At 53.7% G+C, this 15,598-nt stretch overlaps 3 protein-coding genes across 6 annotated transcripts; 1 reads left to right on the plus strand and 2 right to left on the minus strand.

The window, feature by feature from the left end:
* Positions 1 to 303: 303 nt before the first annotated feature.
* Positions 304 to 9,261, plus strand: TLX2 (T cell leukemia homeobox 2). The gene is made up of 4 exons (XM_032178360.2): positions 304 to 1,060; positions 1,487 to 1,724; positions 1,828 to 2,331; positions 8,909 to 9,261. The coding sequence occupies exons 1-3, from the start codon at positions 661 to 663 to the stop codon at positions 2,042 to 2,044; spliced, it is 855 nt and encodes a 284-aa protein (XP_032034251.1). The 5' UTR covers positions 304 to 660; the 3' UTR covers positions 2,045 to 2,331; positions 8,909 to 9,261.
* Positions 4,165 to 11,991, minus strand: DQX1 (DEAQ-box RNA dependent ATPase 1). The gene is made up of 12 exons (XM_032178363.2): positions 11,899 to 11,991; positions 11,264 to 11,519; positions 10,792 to 10,985; positions 9,711 to 10,095; positions 9,119 to 9,346; positions 8,928 to 9,027; positions 8,668 to 8,823; positions 8,392 to 8,583; positions 5,780 to 5,899; positions 5,421 to 5,611; positions 4,905 to 5,095; positions 4,165 to 4,482 (listed from the first exon to the last, which is right to left on the minus strand). The coding sequence occupies exons 2-12, from the start codon at positions 11,498 to 11,500 to the stop codon at positions 4,326 to 4,328; spliced, it is 2,151 nt and encodes a 716-aa protein (XP_032034254.1). The 5' UTR covers positions 11,501 to 11,519; positions 11,899 to 11,991; the 3' UTR covers positions 4,165 to 4,325.
* A 418-nt stretch (positions 11,992 to 12,409) lies between these two features.
* Positions 12,410 to 15,414, minus strand: AUP1 (AUP1 lipid droplet regulating VLDL assembly factor). 4 transcript variants are annotated; one of them, XM_032178372.2, is made up of 12 exons: positions 15,323 to 15,414; positions 15,105 to 15,242; positions 14,875 to 15,025; positions 14,493 to 14,677; positions 14,159 to 14,231; positions 13,990 to 14,063; positions 13,689 to 13,755; positions 13,485 to 13,587; positions 13,228 to 13,347; positions 13,005 to 13,120; positions 12,698 to 12,816; positions 12,410 to 12,594 (listed from the first exon to the last, which is right to left on the minus strand). In XM_032178372.2, the coding sequence occupies exons 1-12, from the start codon at positions 15,370 to 15,372 to the stop codon at positions 12,558 to 12,560; spliced, it is 1,233 nt and encodes a 410-aa protein (XP_032034263.1). In that variant the 5' UTR covers positions 15,373 to 15,414; the 3' UTR covers positions 12,410 to 12,557. The 4 variants fall into 4 exon arrangements, with proteins under 4 accessions (XP_032034263.1, XP_032034264.1, XP_058284591.1 ...); XM_032178373.2 differs by lacking the exon at positions 14,875 to 15,025 and having other exon boundaries at positions 15,026 to 15,242; XM_058428608.1 differs by lacking the exon at positions 12,410 to 12,594 and having other exon boundaries at positions 12,735 to 12,878.
* Positions 15,415 to 15,598: the final 184 nt, after the last annotated feature.

Consider the following 15,598-nt stretch of genomic DNA (forward strand, 5'->3'; position numbering starts at 1 on the left):
AGTGGGGGCTGGGGGAGGAGGCACCTGCGGAGGAAGCCGGTGAGGCGGAGGCAGCCCAAAGGCGGAGGCCAGCAAGGATGGAGGCGCGGTGAGCATCTCCGCTGACTCAGCGGCCCATGCTAGGACCCCTCCCGCGCTGAGCCTGGTTCCTAACACCCTGGCCCCCTGTCCCCCGCCCCGCACATCTCCGCCAGCCAGCCTTCCCCCTGCGCTTGGCGCAAACAGGCGTCCCTTCCCCTTTAACTGGTGGGCCCCGCCCCTGCCCTACCCCCAGCCCCCACTACCCACCCGGGCCGATCCGTCAGTCACTGCCCCAGCCGGAGCTGGCCAACCCTCTCCACCCCGGACTTGGGCAGCGGCGCCGGCAGCCCAGCGTCTATTTGCGCTTGAGAGCCAGCAAGGAAGCTCCAGGGGCCCCAGCTGGCCGTGCTCCCCCGGGATGCAAGTCCCTGCGCGGACGCCCGGCAGCGGCTGGCACGGGCGCGGCTGCTCCGGGTGCACAGGGATGCTGCTGTTCCGGGGACCCCGGCGCCCTGCTTTGGTCAGCCCCGCGGGCCCCTGAGGCCACTGTCCGGAGCGCGCCGCCGCTGGGCTTCTGGAGCTGCCTGAGGCATCCTCCCCAACCACCGAACCTCCGGCGGTTCTCCTCGGCCCAGACCGATGGAGCCGGGGATGCTGGGTCCACACAACCTCCCACACCACGAGCCAATCAGCTTCGGCATCGATCAGATCCTGAGCGGCCCCGAAACCCCAGGGGGCGGTCTAGGCCCGGGTCGCGGGGGCCAGGGTCATGGGGAGAGTGGGGCGTTCTCGGGTGGATACCACGGAGCCTCGGGCTACGGTCCCGCCGGCTCACTTGCCCCGCTGCCCGGCAGCTCCGGAGTGGCCCCGGGCGGCGTGATCCGCGTCCCTGCGCACCGCCCGCTGCCTGTGCCACCGCCCGCCGGGGGGGCGCCTGCAGTGCCTGGGCCCTCGGGTTTGGGCGGCGCCGGAGGCCTAGCGGGACTCACCTTCCCCTGGATGGACAGCGGCCGCCGCTTTGCCAAGGACCGGCTCACGGGTGAGGTTGTCTGACCCCTCCAGCGTCACGCCCGACTCTGACCCCGTCTCCTCATCTCTTAGCTTTCTGCTCCAACTCAAGGACCCCTTTCACACCTCCCAATAGATCCTCCCAGGGGATCCTCCCCCAACTCGAATCTCTGGGTCCTGCCTCCGAGAGGCGATGGGGAGGGAGCTGCCGTCGGTGCCGGCGCCCTCCTCTGTAGTCCCACTGTCCACGCGCGGGGAGGGGAGGGTGAAGTTACAGGGGACGTCTCCCTCGCATCCCAGCGGAAAGGCCTTTCTTGGCTATAGGGCTCGGCTGATGCTTAGGGCCCGGGTAAGGACAGGGCGCGGGAGCTCTGCGGCCTGGACAGCCGCGCGGCCTTCTCAGTGGCACCTCGGGCCACCCTGCAAATCCTGCCCTGGTCTTTCTTCCTCCCGGTAGCTGCGCTCTCGCCCTTCTCTGGGACGCGCCGCATAGGCCACCCCTACCAAAACCGGACCCCTCCGAAGCGGAAGAAGCCGCGCACGTCCTTCTCCCGCTCACAGGTGCTGGAGTTGGAGCGGCGCTTCCTGCGCCAGAAGTACCTGGCCTCTGCGGAGAGGGCGGCGCTGGCCAAGGCCTTGCGCATGACCGACGCACAGGTCAAAACGTGGTTCCAGAACCGACGCACCAAGTGGCGGTGAGGCGCGGCGCGGGCGAGGGCGGACTAGGGTCTCTGAGCCGGGCCTGGTGAGAAGCGAGGCGGCGGGCGGCCCCTCTGACCCCACGTCTCCCTCCCTTAGGCGCCAGACGGCGGAGGAGCGCGAGGCCGAGCGGCACCGCGCGGGCCGGCTGCTCCTGCACCTGCAGCAGGACGCGTTGCCACGGCCGCTGCGGCCGCCGCTGCCCCCGGACCCTCTCTGCCTGCACAACTCGTCGCTCTTCGCGCTGCAGAACCTGCAGCCCTGGGCCGAGGACAACAAAGTGGCTTCAGTGTCCGGGCTCGCCTCGGTAGTGTGAGCGACGCCCGTCCGATCGGCGTGGAGCGCCGGGCCCGGAGCGGTGGAGCGCGCGGCTGCCTGCGCCCATGGTCTAGTGGCAGCCAGGCGCGTGAGGAGCGGCAGGCCTTGAGGCTGTCGTCGAGGGCTCCTCCACCACCGGCCGGCTCCCAAGCCAGCGTTGCGCAGATGCAAGGCCAGCTCAGAGGCGGCCTTTCCCGCCATTTTTCACTTCACTGCCGTTACGCCGGCCGCCGCTGGAACCTGAGGCGCCGAGAGGGCGGGACCTGCAGGACAGTAGCCAATGAGGTGCGGGGAGGAGGCCGGGCTGGCCAATGGGAGCTGCTTTCCTGAGGGACTCGGAATTCTCCGGCGGGTGGTCGGGAGCTGGGGCTCTGCGGGGCTCTAGCGGCGTTGCGCGCGGTGCCGGCTGGGTCTGTACCAAAGGTGTGAAGGAAAGAAGACGCCGACCACGGCGAAGCAATAGAGGGGGTGCTGGAGCGCGAGAGGCTGGCTGATTGTGACCAGAACCAGAGGGTTGTCCACCCCGGGCATCTCATCCCTCAATAGTAAAATAATCGCTAAGGATTCATTCCTGACTTTGAGCCTCACGTTATCATGTGTGTTCAGCCTGCTGGCCACATCCTCCGGCAACACACCTGGGCAGGAGGCGAGTCGGATACTTACACACCCAACGAAAGAGAAAATCTAGAAAGAAAATCTGGCTCTAGTGTCACATAGGGACAGAGAAGGGAGAGGAGGAAACAGTGGACAAAGTTAATGGACCCAGTGGAGTTAGGGTGAAGAGAATTTGGAAAATAATTTGGACGTGACAAGCTTAAGAAGAATCAAAGGTGATTCCAAGACTGGAAATGTGCAGCATCAGGAAATCAATGGTGCTGTGGATGACGAAAGGGAAATTGGGAAGATTGGAGCAAAATTAACTGTATAGGCAAAACTAAATGCTATACCTAGAGAGAATAAATCCTGGAGAAGTGCCTTTGAGGGAGATCAGCTGACATCCACATAGAGGTGGACCTAGATAGAATGAATGACAACAGATAGAATCTCTGAGGGAGGGAACTCTGAGGAGAAAAGCAGAGTTCTAAGGACTAAACCTTTCCACCAAATTCGACAACCACGTTTGCAATGTGCAAGATGATGGAGAATACCTAAGTCAATAGTCCAAGGGCAGGCCGGGCACGGTGGCTCACGCCTGTAATCCCAGCACTTTGGGCCGAGGCGGGAGGATCACAAGGTCAGGAGATCGAGACCATCCTGGCTAACATGGTGAAACCCCATCTCGACTAAAAATACAAAAATTAGCCGGGCATGGTGGCACACACCTGTAGTCCCAGCTACTCAGGAGGCTGAGGCAGGAGAATCGCTTGAACCCGGGAGGTGGAGGTTGCAGTGAGCTGAGATCGATCGCACCACTGCACTCCAGCCTGTGTGACAGAGCGAGACTCCGCCTAAAAAAAAAAAAAAAAAAAAAAAAAAAAGTCCGAGGGCAGAAAAGGGGAAGGGAAGGAAGGAGAATCTAGGAAGAAAGAAAGGAAAGCATGATGTCTCTGAAGTTGTTAGAAAGACTTCATCTTGTGGGTGTGTCTGGGTTGCTGGGAAGCTTGTTAATAGAAAGTCTAGTTAGGGGATGGTTGCATTAGCCTTAAGGTTTAAAAAGGAATTGGATTTAAGTTGTATGAGGAAGAAAGGGAAGAATTTGATTCCTGTAGCACCCCCATCCTTTGTCCCCTGGAGGCTGATGCACTGTGACAGAGGGAAGAGAAGCCAGGCTAGAGACCAACTGTAGCCAGACCACTCATGTCTGTGCTAGTGACAACTATGTCGATCATAGCATGAAGAAGGCCTGATTGGAGATGGGAAGAGGCTAGAGACTATGTAGTTGGAGGAGCTGGCCCTGGTTATTTACTGTAATATCATCACTGATTTATGGATGTTGTATATGGCACTGCAGGACCAAATTAAAAATTGGCATCATAAAAAAACTTTTATAGATCACAAGGGAGTACAAGAATGGGTTTGGCAAAGTTGAGAGAATGGGGAGCATATCAGTCCCTCTCCAATCAATAAGAGAAGGGTAAGGAAAGAGTCCTTCCCTATGTAGACTGTGGTTTATCCCATTCTCTCCATTCCCAGCCTACCATTTCTTGGGACTCAGGTTCCAGGGCTTACATTTGACCCTAAACTGTGGGCTTCTAAATCTGTCTGGGTGCTTTGGTGTCACCCTGAGGGAGAATCTAATGTGATGAGATGAACCCAGCTCCATTCCATAGGCAGGCAGGTCACTGCAGGACACAGGGATCTCTGAACTCCTGGGCTGAGGATGATTTGCTCCCTGCTGTAGAATCTGCCATTCCTTCCCTTAGCTGGTTCAGAAGGTCTCTGCTCTCACTGGGAGGCAAGTTACTCAGGAAGTATGGAGGGGCCAATTCCACCAGCCTAATAGAGAGAGTCATAATTAGATGATCTGCATCTTCTCTCTCTCTGTCTCTCTCTTTTTAGAGACAGGGTCTTGCTCTGTTGCCTGGGCTGGAGTTCAGTGGCATGATCATAACTCACTGTAGCCTTAGACTCCTGAGCTCAAGTAATCCTCCCACCTCAATCTCCCAAGTAGCTGGGACTACAGGGTGGTTTCAAACTCCTAGCCTCAAGCACTCCTCCTGCCTAGGTCTCCAAATGTGCATCTTCTCTTATAAAGCAGACTTTTAAACTTCTCACCAGCCCTTCCACAAATCCTGTCTCCTCAGATCATTTTTTTACTAACCACTAAGATCCCTTCCTCTGTCTCTCTAACTCCCCAGCCATAATTTTGGCCCCAGGGAGAGGAATAGGCAGTATAGGAGGAATGTCAGGGAACTCACATCTGTGGTTGAATCTCAGAAACAATGGAAAGGCAGTTGTCTTTGGATATTGTGAAATTGTGGTAGAGCACCCATGGTGGGGGTCTGGCACGAGCTCTGCGGCTTCGGTAGCAGCAGTATGAGGAGAGCTGGGCCACATGCTTATGGGTTAGGAGTAGGTAATTTCCAGTCCCATCTGTGTCTCTGGCCACCTTATTGAAAGGCAAATATATTGACGGAATAAATAAAAGGGAAGAGGCAGGCAGTAGAAAAAAATGAAAGGGGATTGAGAAAGAGTAAGGGTGATGAGAGTATTAAAAGTAAAGCATTACGTCTAGGTGTTGTCTGGTCTCTACTATACCTCACGGCATTTTCCATAGCCCCTTGTACCTCAAATCCTCAAGGGAAAAGTCCTTTCTGTTTCTAAAGAATCTTTTGAATGGCCACCTGGACCCTGATTTCAAAGTGGCTTACCAATATTTGTTCTCTTTGCCTTTTGCTCCTTTGATCACCCTCACCCCCACCCTTTTCTCTAACCTTGAGAAAGTATCCTGACACCAGTGCTTTCTGAAGGTCTCTGCGATTCTGCTCAGAGCCAAATGCTGGTAGGGACAAGGGAAGTTCAATTCGTTGCATGAGTTCTAGGAGTTCTCCCCGAAGTTTATGGGCTTGGCACAATGCTGCCCAATTCAGACCTCGAGCCTGGCACCAAGCCTCATCTGCTCCACCTAGGAGAGGAAAGGGACCAGCTAAACTAAAGTCCTTGAGACCCCTGAAATAACCCAACCCTTAGCCAAAGGGCCTTCTCTTTCTGAGCATAGAGATCTGTCAGCTGGCTGCATAACATTTCCCCTCTTTGGAAAATCTGGGATTCTATAAAAGGATGCAGAACTCACTTTGTATAAAGGCTTCATACACCTGGATCAGAGAACTGTGGTCACCATCCGTGTGTTCCAGGGCCCGACGCAGGGCAGCTTCTTCTGCACTGAGTGGAGGACGGGTAAACCCAGGGGCAGCTGGAGGCAGAAGAGTGGGAGGTAGAATCTGCCATTTGGGAAATGGGAAGGGATAGTAGTACAAGTAGAATGCTGAAAAGGCAGAAGTGTCCCTTTGGGAACTTTATTCAAAAGACATAGATAACTTCTAGGTGCTATGCACTTCATTAAACATTGAGGATAAATAAATACAGTCTCTGCCATCAAGGAGCTTCAAGTCTGGTGGGAGAGATCAACAGGTAAGCAGACTTGATAAGCGTGATAGGTGTTTCTATATGGTACTGTGGAAACAAAGAGGAGGATACCTAATCCAGGCTTTAGGTGGTGAGGATGTGAGTGATGTAAGAGAAAAGGATGAGGACCCTTGGGCTAGCATTTGAAATTTGAGTAGGAATTAGCCGAGTGGAGAAGGGGCAGGGAGTATGTTTTAGACTGTGGCAACAGCATGGCATGTAAGTTAATAATATAGCATATTTGGGGAACTGCAAGCCATCTGGTATGGGTGGAGGGAATGAAATGACATGTGGCAGAACGGCAGGAGATAAAGCTGGAGAGGTAGGTATAGGTAAGGTCATGAGAGGCTGGAGTACTGAGGAAAGGAACTGTCTTTAAGGTAAAGAGTGGCTGTAGAGGAAGAGTTGTGGTTTTTTTTGTTGTTGTTTGTTTGTTTGAGACAGGGTCTCACTCTCTTGCCCAGGCTGGAGTGAAGTGGCATAATCATGGCCCGTTGCTGCCTCAACCTCCCAGGCTTAAATGATCCTCTTACCTCAGTCTCTTCAGTAGCTGAGACTACAGGCATATGCCACCACACCTGGCTAATTTTTTGTTTTTGTAGAGGCAGGGTCTCACTATGTTGCCTAGGCTGGTCTCAAACTCCTGACCTCATGTGATCCTCCCATCTCAGCCTCCCAAAGTGCTGAGATTACAGGCACAAGCCACCATGCCTGGCTGAAGAAGAGTTTTTAAGTAAGAGAGTCCATGTGTCTGAAAAAGCTCACATTACTAGTTAGGAGGCTACTGAGGAAATCCAGCTGAGCAATGAGGAGGACCTACCATTGGCAGGCCCTACCTACCATATTCACTGGAAGGGAATATGGAGAAGGGCAGATGAACATATATATATATATATATTTACGTTTAGGAGATAAAAGTGAAATAACCTGGAGAAAGACTGGTCTAGAGTGATGGTAGCAGAGCAGCAGAGATAATAGTATTATCTGAATCTGAGACTCTAGAGAGAGGAAAAGATTTTTTGGTGATGGTGGTGAGGGACTGGTTTAATAGAGCATTTGAGTTCAGTTCTGAGCTGAGGTACTGTTAACTATTCTGGTAGAAATGTCCATCGGGGCTGGGCGCCGAGGCTCAGGCCTGTAATCCCAGCAGTTTGGGAGGCTGAGGTGGATGGATCACCTGAGGTCAGGACTTTGAGACCAGCTTGGCCAACATGGCGAAAACCCATCTCTACTAAAAATACAAGAATCAGCTGGGCATGGTGGTGCATGCCTGTAGTCCCAACTACCTGGGAGGCTGAGGCATGAGAATTGCTTGAACCAGACAGAGGTTGCAGTGAGCCGAGATCATGCCATTGCACTCCAGCCTGGGTGACAGAGTGAGACTTTGTCTCAAAAAAAAAAAAAAAAAAAAAAAAAAAGGAAAAGAAAAAATAAACGTTCATCAGGAGTTGGGGTATGCTCTCTCTCTCTCTCTACCTCTCTTTCCCTCTCCGTCTCTCCCCTTCTCCCCATCCCTCTCTCCCTCCCTCTCTCTCTGTCTCTCAGATTCAAAGAATGGTATTGGGTGAGAGATAACAGTACAAGGTTTGGACATTTTAAGGCTAAAGGTAGCACTTCAAACCATGGGTGTGGATAAATTTGCTCAGAGAGTTCAGGAAATAGAAGACAAACGAGGCAAGAATAGAACCCTGAGGACCAATTTACAATGGATAAGAAGAGGACAAAGAGCTCAAGGAAAAGATAAAGGGGATGACCAGAGATGTAGGATGAAAACCATGAGGAGCAGCATTACAGAGGCCTAGGGAGGGGGCAGTTTCAAGGTGGAGCGGTCAGCAATCTCAAGTGTCAAAAGAAGGTCATGAATAAGGGTTCAAAAGTATCCACTGGATTAGGTACCTGGAAGGTCACTGGTGAGTTGAAAGCTGTTTCACTGGCATGGTAGACCTGAAGCTGGAGTACAGTGGGTGAGCAATACACCAGTTAGAACAGGATAGAAATCATGCTGCATAGCTGAAGAGGAGGATAGGGTTGAGGAAGAGTGGCGTGTGAGTTTTAGCAATAACAGATTAGGAGAGATTTAAGCATGCTGAGGGCAAGAACCAGCAGAGAAAAAAGGCTAAAGAGACAAGAGGGAGATAGGTGACTAAGCCTGGTTCTTTAGGCATTGTGAGGGGTGGCAACTGGAACAGAGAGGAAAGGGCTAGCCTCAGGAGCACCAAAACCCAAGAGGAAGGGCTGAAGTGGTTTCAAGAGCTATGGATTTACAGCAGCGATTTATACCTGTGAGCATGGCAGCCAGGGTGAGCATCTCGTCCACACAGTCAAACTCGCATGAGGCCAGCAGGGCTTTGGCCAGCTCAGGGGCCAGAGGGAATTCTGATAGTATGACACCCAGATCTGACAGGTCCCCATCATCATCCAGGGCTGCCAGATAGTCTAAATCTTCCAAGGCTTGCATCAATGCTTCTGGAGCTGGTGAGGAAACAGGGCTTACAGGATATGAAGTTTCAGAACTGGGTGGTCAGATGGCAGTGCTTGGGCAGGAGAGGTGCTCACCAGGCTGGTCCAGGAAGTGACACTCCCCTGGCTCTGCAATCTGTCTCCTTTTTAGTAGTAACACCAGGGAGCTCAGATTCTCCTCACACACCCTGGGTTGGGGCAATGGTGGAGCTTCTAGTTCTAAGGACTTAGGATACAGGCAGAGGCAGGATCCTGAGGGGAAAAAGACCTGGGAAAGAAGACCACTGTAGATTTCTCAAGGCTTGCATGTTGGTGACTCTTGGGTTTTTTATTTCAGTGAGGGCAAAGGCTCTTACCTGGTGGGAACCCTCTTGCTCGCAGTCGTCTTGCCTCTGCCTGACACTTGCTGATTGGCCTCAACACCTGGAATTCTGCTCGGATCCTAGGATTGTAAACCTGTTGCCCATCCCCCAACCAAGGCCAACACAGATCAGAGTGGGCCATTTCTGTCTTTACTACCCCACCGCCATCTCTCTCTGTCACTCACACTTCGGAGCTCCAGTCCTGAGTCGATGACATGTTGGATGGAAGGGAGGGAGAAGGAGAAGTCAGCCAGCCAGTGAGTGACCACAACCTTTCGGGCATCTATGTCCTCATACACAGCCTGAACGGCTTGTCCACAGTCTGGGTGAAGGGGCATTACTCGTGGTGGAAGCCCTTGGAGAGGCAAGGACTCTACCTCCCTGGACAAGGATTCACAGCACAGGGAAATTTCCTGAGGAGAAGGGTGGGTGGGGCATTAGGGCAGTTCTCACCTTTTTTGGGGTCACAGATCCCTTTGAAAGACTGTTGAAAGTTATAGCCCTTCACTCTGAGAAAATGCAAATTACTCATAAAGTTGAAGGTTTTCTAATTTCAGGGGTTCACTGAATCACAAATCTCTGCATTAAAGGGAATAAAAAAGTGAGAGGTAAACCTCTTTACACTGAAATCCTCAAGTTTTTCTCTGGGACCCCAGCGGAGAGTAAATACTGCAACTCTACTCTTCCTAACGGGCATTGCTCCCATTCCCATTCCCCAGGACTGGAAGATGATGAGTACCTCCTTTTGCAGGCTTTTTTTTTTTTTTTTTTTTTTACCTCCTCACTGGGCAGGAACACTAGCACATCTCCTGGAGCCTCCTTCCGACACAACTCAAGCACTGCTCGGCAGGCAGCTTCCACCCGATCAGGTGGGATGGTGTCCCAGTAGATGGGGGAAGGTCTCTCACCAGGCTCTCTGGGTATATGCACAATAGGAGGATTGCCCCAGAAAGCTCGGAGCTTAGGTTCAAGGGCTGGGTCAGTAACCACAACCACTCTGAGGTCCCCCGGAAGGTTTTCCAGCCTGGCATCTTGCAGTAGCCCCTGGAGTGAATCCGATGCCACCGACCGCTCCTGAGCCTCATCTAGTACCAGCACGCCCCAGGCTCCAGTGCCCCGAGTCGAGGCCACCTCCTGCAGAAGCAGCCTGTCCCAGCAGAATCTGTTGACATTGGTAGTGGGCAGAGGAATCAGTGTGGACACTGACCAGCCCCACAAGCTCAGGGAAACTTCTCCCCAGGGGACGTATATTTTGATATTGAAGGCCAGAAAAATATGCTGTGACTTCCTGAGCCTATGGACCCATAACTGTGACCCCACAACCCCACTGAGAACACTTTGTTCACAAGGTATACGCCAGCTGGGAAGTGACATTTTTCTGATGAGGGTGAGGCTGAATGTCTGAGGCCCCTGGCTGGGATTCAAGGGCTTACTTTAGCCATTGCACCACACACAATTTAGAGTGAGTTGGGGCCAGGCGCGGTGGCTCATGCCTGTAGTCCTTACACTTTGGGAGACTGAAGTGGGCGGATCACTTGAGCCCAGGAGTTTGAGACCAGCCTGGGTAACATGGCAAAAAATATAAAAATTAGCCAGGCATGGAGGTGCGCACCTGTAATCCCAGTTACTTGGGAGGCTGAGGTGGGAGGATCCCTTGAGCCCGGGAGGTTGAGGCTGCAGTGAGTTGTGATTGCACCACTGCACTCCAGCCTGGGTGACAGAGTGAGACCTTTTCTCCAAAATAAATAAAAAAGAGTGAGTTGGGCTAAGGGAGGGTATGGTGAGATGCCAGAGGAATGGGTTTGTTTCTACTGAGTGAAGGGAATTAGATTTGGGTAAGGCCTGCAGAGGCCCCCACCTGAGCAGGGTGTTGGGCCCCGTGCAGTCCTCCTGGGGGATGCTGTATCCAACCTCATGACCCAGGGTCAGGTCCATCTCATCAGCAACCCGCAGAGCCAGGCTCCGGGCTGCAAGAGGGTAGGGCTGAGTGACAGTAACCTGTCCTTTCTGGAACCCTCTGGCCAGCGCAAACTCTGCACACCACTGAGGGATCTGGGATAGAAGTAGGGAAGGACAACCAGTGAGGAAGATGTAGGACTTCAGTCAGAAGTGCTCAGGGAACTATGGCCACTTTAATCTTTCCTTATTTGGGGAGTCCCCTGGTCTTCCACCAGCCTCCTGGGCCAACCTAACCCATCCCATCTCTCTTCGTTCACCTTCGTCATGACCCCAAGCAGCCCAGTACCCCCTTGCTCAGGGAAAGGCCAATTCCCTAGCTCCTCCCTTTGTCCGCTCCCAGAATCTGCCTGCCCCCACAACCCCCACCACACCTGGGTGCTCTTGCCAGAACCAGGCTCCCCAGACACCAGCACCACTCCAGTGGGGTTACTCTCCAACTGCTCCAAGAAGGTAAAGCGAGCAGCCCAGATGGGCAAGCCTTGGCGCTGCTTCAGCAGCTCATAGTAGCGGGAAGAGAAGGGAAGCCCATCAAAGGGGTTCACAGCCAGTTCAGACTCCCCAGGACTTGGGCCATACTCTTCTGCTAGCCTGAGAGGCTGAGAGGTCATGGTGGCTCTCTGGCAGGACCTGCAGAAGGCAGAGCAGCCAGTAAGGTCATATTTGGTGACGGACGCCATCTTCCCACCTCAGCCCTGATCCTTAACCTCTACCTTCAGTTGGTCATGCTCTGGGGCCCACCCTTCCCAGCATTCCCTGCCAAGGAAACAGTGCTAGGTATTTTGATAAGGGGCTACTGAGAGTTAGTCGACAGTCCCTATAGTCAGGTAGTAGAAATCTACCTGATACTATTACCCTGTTGGCAGGTAGTAGAAATCTTACTTAGGCAGGGGTCCTTAAGGGCAGTAGAAATTATGTGAGACCTAGTAACCTGTGGTAAAGTCCTGAAGGGAAAAGGATATAGGGGGTGGGGAGAGGAACAGCAGTCACAGGGATCCTGGATTCAAACCTGCTTGCAGCTCTAGGACGTGTCAGGACGGCAGTCAGCTCCAGACCCACGTAGTCACCACCAACCCTGACCGTGTGAAGTACAAAGGTAAATTCCGGCTCTACCTCAGGGATTGGCTCAAACTTCAAATCCTGAAGCCTGCTTTTCGGGTGGGGCTATTTGCTCCACCTTATTTAACCTAGTCAGGAACCTATGGAAAACAGGCTCCAGCTACCACACTGAGCATGTGTGAACTCTATAGATGATGTGTAGTGTGCTTGTGAAAGGCATGCTGGGACTTGTAGTTTTGCAGCAGCTTCCTCCAAAACCTGGGCTGATTACCCAAGCTGGGTCTTCAGTTCAGTTACACTTCCTTATCACTTATCGCTTGGCATGAGGAGGTGATTTTAGACAGTTGCAGTCTGACTACCCCCCTCAAATGTACAAGAAGACTCTCACCCCTACCCCCTCCAGCCAAAGAATAAGGAACCCACTCACAGGGCTTTTGAGACCCAGAGAGACAACAGACGCCTTGAATGAAAACCATGAATTTAATGTGACATTGGGGGAGCCTCATCCTTCCCTTTTTACCACCCACCCATCCAGCCTTTTGTGAGTTGGGTGAGGGCTGCCCCCAGTCTCCGTCCTGCGGCTCTGGGTGCCATCCTGTTCCTTTGAGCTCAGTCAGCCTCCTGCGCTTGTCTCTCTGTGAATCTCCTGTGGGACATAGGGAGAGATATTATTCAGGCTTTGCCACAGTAGCTCCATAATTCCATTCTCCAATTTGCCACATCCTATTATTGTCCTCTAACCCCCTCACCTTCTTGCGTATTCATATAGTGCTTGCTTGCGCTCCTGCAGGCTCTCCTGCCGGGCCCAGGAAGACTTGGCAAATGTTAGGGCTGTTGGCTGAGGGGTCACCGGGCCAGAGCTGGGAAACTGAGGTGATCACAATGTCAGAGGGCTTGCGGAGTCATCATCATTAAACACGCACCGAATGCCTACTTTGCAAGAGAGGCACTATGCTAGGGTCTCAGGATCAAAAAAGAAAGGTCAGGGATAAGGGAGTATGTAGCCTGCCCCCAACTCACCCTAAGACTTGGATCTGACCATTTCCTGGGTCTCACCTTGGGGGCAGAGGCTGTGGGTAGGGACTGAGTTCCCTTGGTGATGTCTTCAGGCATGAAAGCTACGGCCCCCTCAAGCAGGTTAGTGATAGTCAAGTCTACACAGCCAGTCTTGGCTGGGGAGAAAAGAGAAGGGAGTCCACTCCCTGCTTACTTTCTTTCTTCACAACCCACTTTTCCTCCCTGTGCCCATCTCCCGGTGTGGGGCCACCCTTTCCCATACCCAGGTCTCTCTGGATGACACCCAATGGCACATGGGGCAAAACTTCCTTGACTCTCTGAGCCAGAGTTGCCAGTTGCACATCAGGAGAAGGACCAGGGGAGGGAGGGAAAGAAGGCTGGGCTGTGGAAAAAGGAAAAAGAAATTCTGGTAAGTAGAGAACTAGAAGGAGAGGCTAACTAGCACAGGAATAGGGGAGGAATCACAGTAGGCTGGGAAAAAAAAACCCCCAAAAGCTGTAATGTATAGAGACCACATACCTGACTGGGGGCGCAATCTGGGGTGTCTTTGTCGCTTCATGTGCTCTGCTTTGTCAGCTGGAGTGAGCCGTGTCCCTGTCTGGCCCAATTCCTTGGCCACCAGCTAGGGAGAATTGGAAGACTGGAAGTGTCAAGATCTCAAGCTTTCCTCCCTCTCCTCCTAAGCAGGGACCCCGCCTCCACCCTGCCTGTGCACCCGACCACCTGTTGTACACGGAGTGCAAACTCCTCATTCGCTTCCCCTAGTTGGCGATGAACAGGACGAAGCCACCTGCAAAAAATCAATCCAGGGCTACATTGTGGGCACCCAGGGTAGAGGCTGTCACCATTCCCCACTTTGGTACCTCTTTGCATGGTGAGGGTGGGAAAATAGTAAATACTTTGTGTTGCCTCTGTGGTAGAACCTTGATACAAAGATCTACAAATGGACAGGGCAGAGACCACTAATTCCTTGACCTTGAGGTGAGCCTCTCCCCAGCGACCAAAATGTGAGGGCAGTTAATACCTTACTTGATACACCGTGAAAGGGACGAAAAGTGACCACAGCAGTTCTGAGACCCAGGAGGCATCTGACACCGTCTGAGGGGAGGGCATGAAGTGAGGCCTAAGCCAGGGTCAGGGATGGGAAACTTCCCCTCCAAGCCCCAGAGATTCCCTGTTCAACACACACTCACCACAGAGACCAGGGGTCTCTGAACTTGCAGGGTAAGAGGTTGTACCACATCTTGGATAGAAAATGGCCAGGAACTAGAAGAGGAAGGAGAAAGTAGGATGGGAATCCAGCCAGCCTAGTCAGCAGCTCATACCTGCCTTATAACAGGCAACTGTCAAACTCTACAAGCACATAATTGAAAAATGAAGGGATTCAGGAGAAAGAACTAAAAGTGGACAGAAAGGAAATGAACTGGAGATGATGGGGGCTAAGGGCCGAAGAAAGTTGTAAAAACTCAAGGGCCCACAAGCTTGACCACCTACCCAGCTGGCGCCCCATACCTGTGCTAAACCCACCTGAAGCGCAGGAGCCCCTCCCGGCCATTGGTGGCCTCTTCCTCAGGGAACAGCAGCAGAGGAGTGGGGGGAAGCCTCGTGGAAGCACAGAATCTCTTGAGTGACTCCACCAACTCCCCCCGCCCATTCATCTCCATGAAGCCCCGAGACCAGCACACAAAACTGGGGGGACTATTGAGTAGAGGCTGGGAACCAGGAGAAGAGAAAACAAGAAGAAAAAATTAAGGAAAATGAAACAAAAAAAACTGACATGTGGGGTAGAGGATCGGGGTTAGGGGTAAGGCTCAGTATCCTCCACGGGGAAAGCGAGTGGGGACTGGGGGGCCTTCAGCTGGGCCCCAGGGAACCGCCTCGTGGCGCTCTCGGCCTTGCTCTCACTCACGGTGCTACAGGTGGTAAGCAAATTGACTATGTTGTGGTCGAAAGGTGTCACGTGGTTGGAAATGAGAACCCTGACACTGTGATCCCGGAGTCCGGAGTCCTCCTGCCGGGCCACCAGCCCCAGCACCGCACACATGGTCCGCACTACGAACCTGGGGACACAGGAGGTGGTGACTGTGTGTCCTCAGGCCAGACCCAGCTCTGACACTCCCCGAACGCCCACGTTGGAACCTGCGAAGGACGCTGTCTGGCAGCGCGCAGCTGACCAGGAAGACGTGGATCCCGAGAAAGAGGCGCAGGACGAGGAGGCAGAACCCGACTGGCGCGTAGAGCAGCAGCGCGAGCAGCAGGAAGCAGTCACCCGGGAGCCTGAGGGCGAGAGGCGAAGTGGTCAGGCGCCGAAGGCGGAGAGGACGCGGGGATCGGTCTCTTCCCGCCGGGTCTCTTACCGGTGCGAGTCAAAGAGCCGCTCCGGCCCCGGCCCTGAGGGAAGCTCCATAACTGCTGCTTCAGGAGCGCCCGGCCATCGCCGCCGCCATCTTCGCGCCCAGCCGCAGGGGCTCCTGGGAAGGCGGAGGCTTTGGGCATCCGCCCGGGGTGAGGGGACCCGAAGTCCTGAGGCACGCCGGAAGGGCTAGCGGTCCCAGCATACCCCGCGGCCCCTTGGGCCGTCTCACAACTCGCGTCCCGCAGAGACCACAATTCCCGGCATTCGTGGGGCGGGG

Source organism: Hylobates moloch, unplaced genomic scaffold, assembly GCF_009828535.3.
Source record: "Hylobates moloch isolate HMO894 unplaced genomic scaffold, HMol_V3 SCAFFOLD_15, whole genome shotgun sequence".
NCBI classification, from domain to species: Eukaryota; Metazoa; Chordata; class Mammalia; order Primates; family Hylobatidae; genus Hylobates; species Hylobates moloch.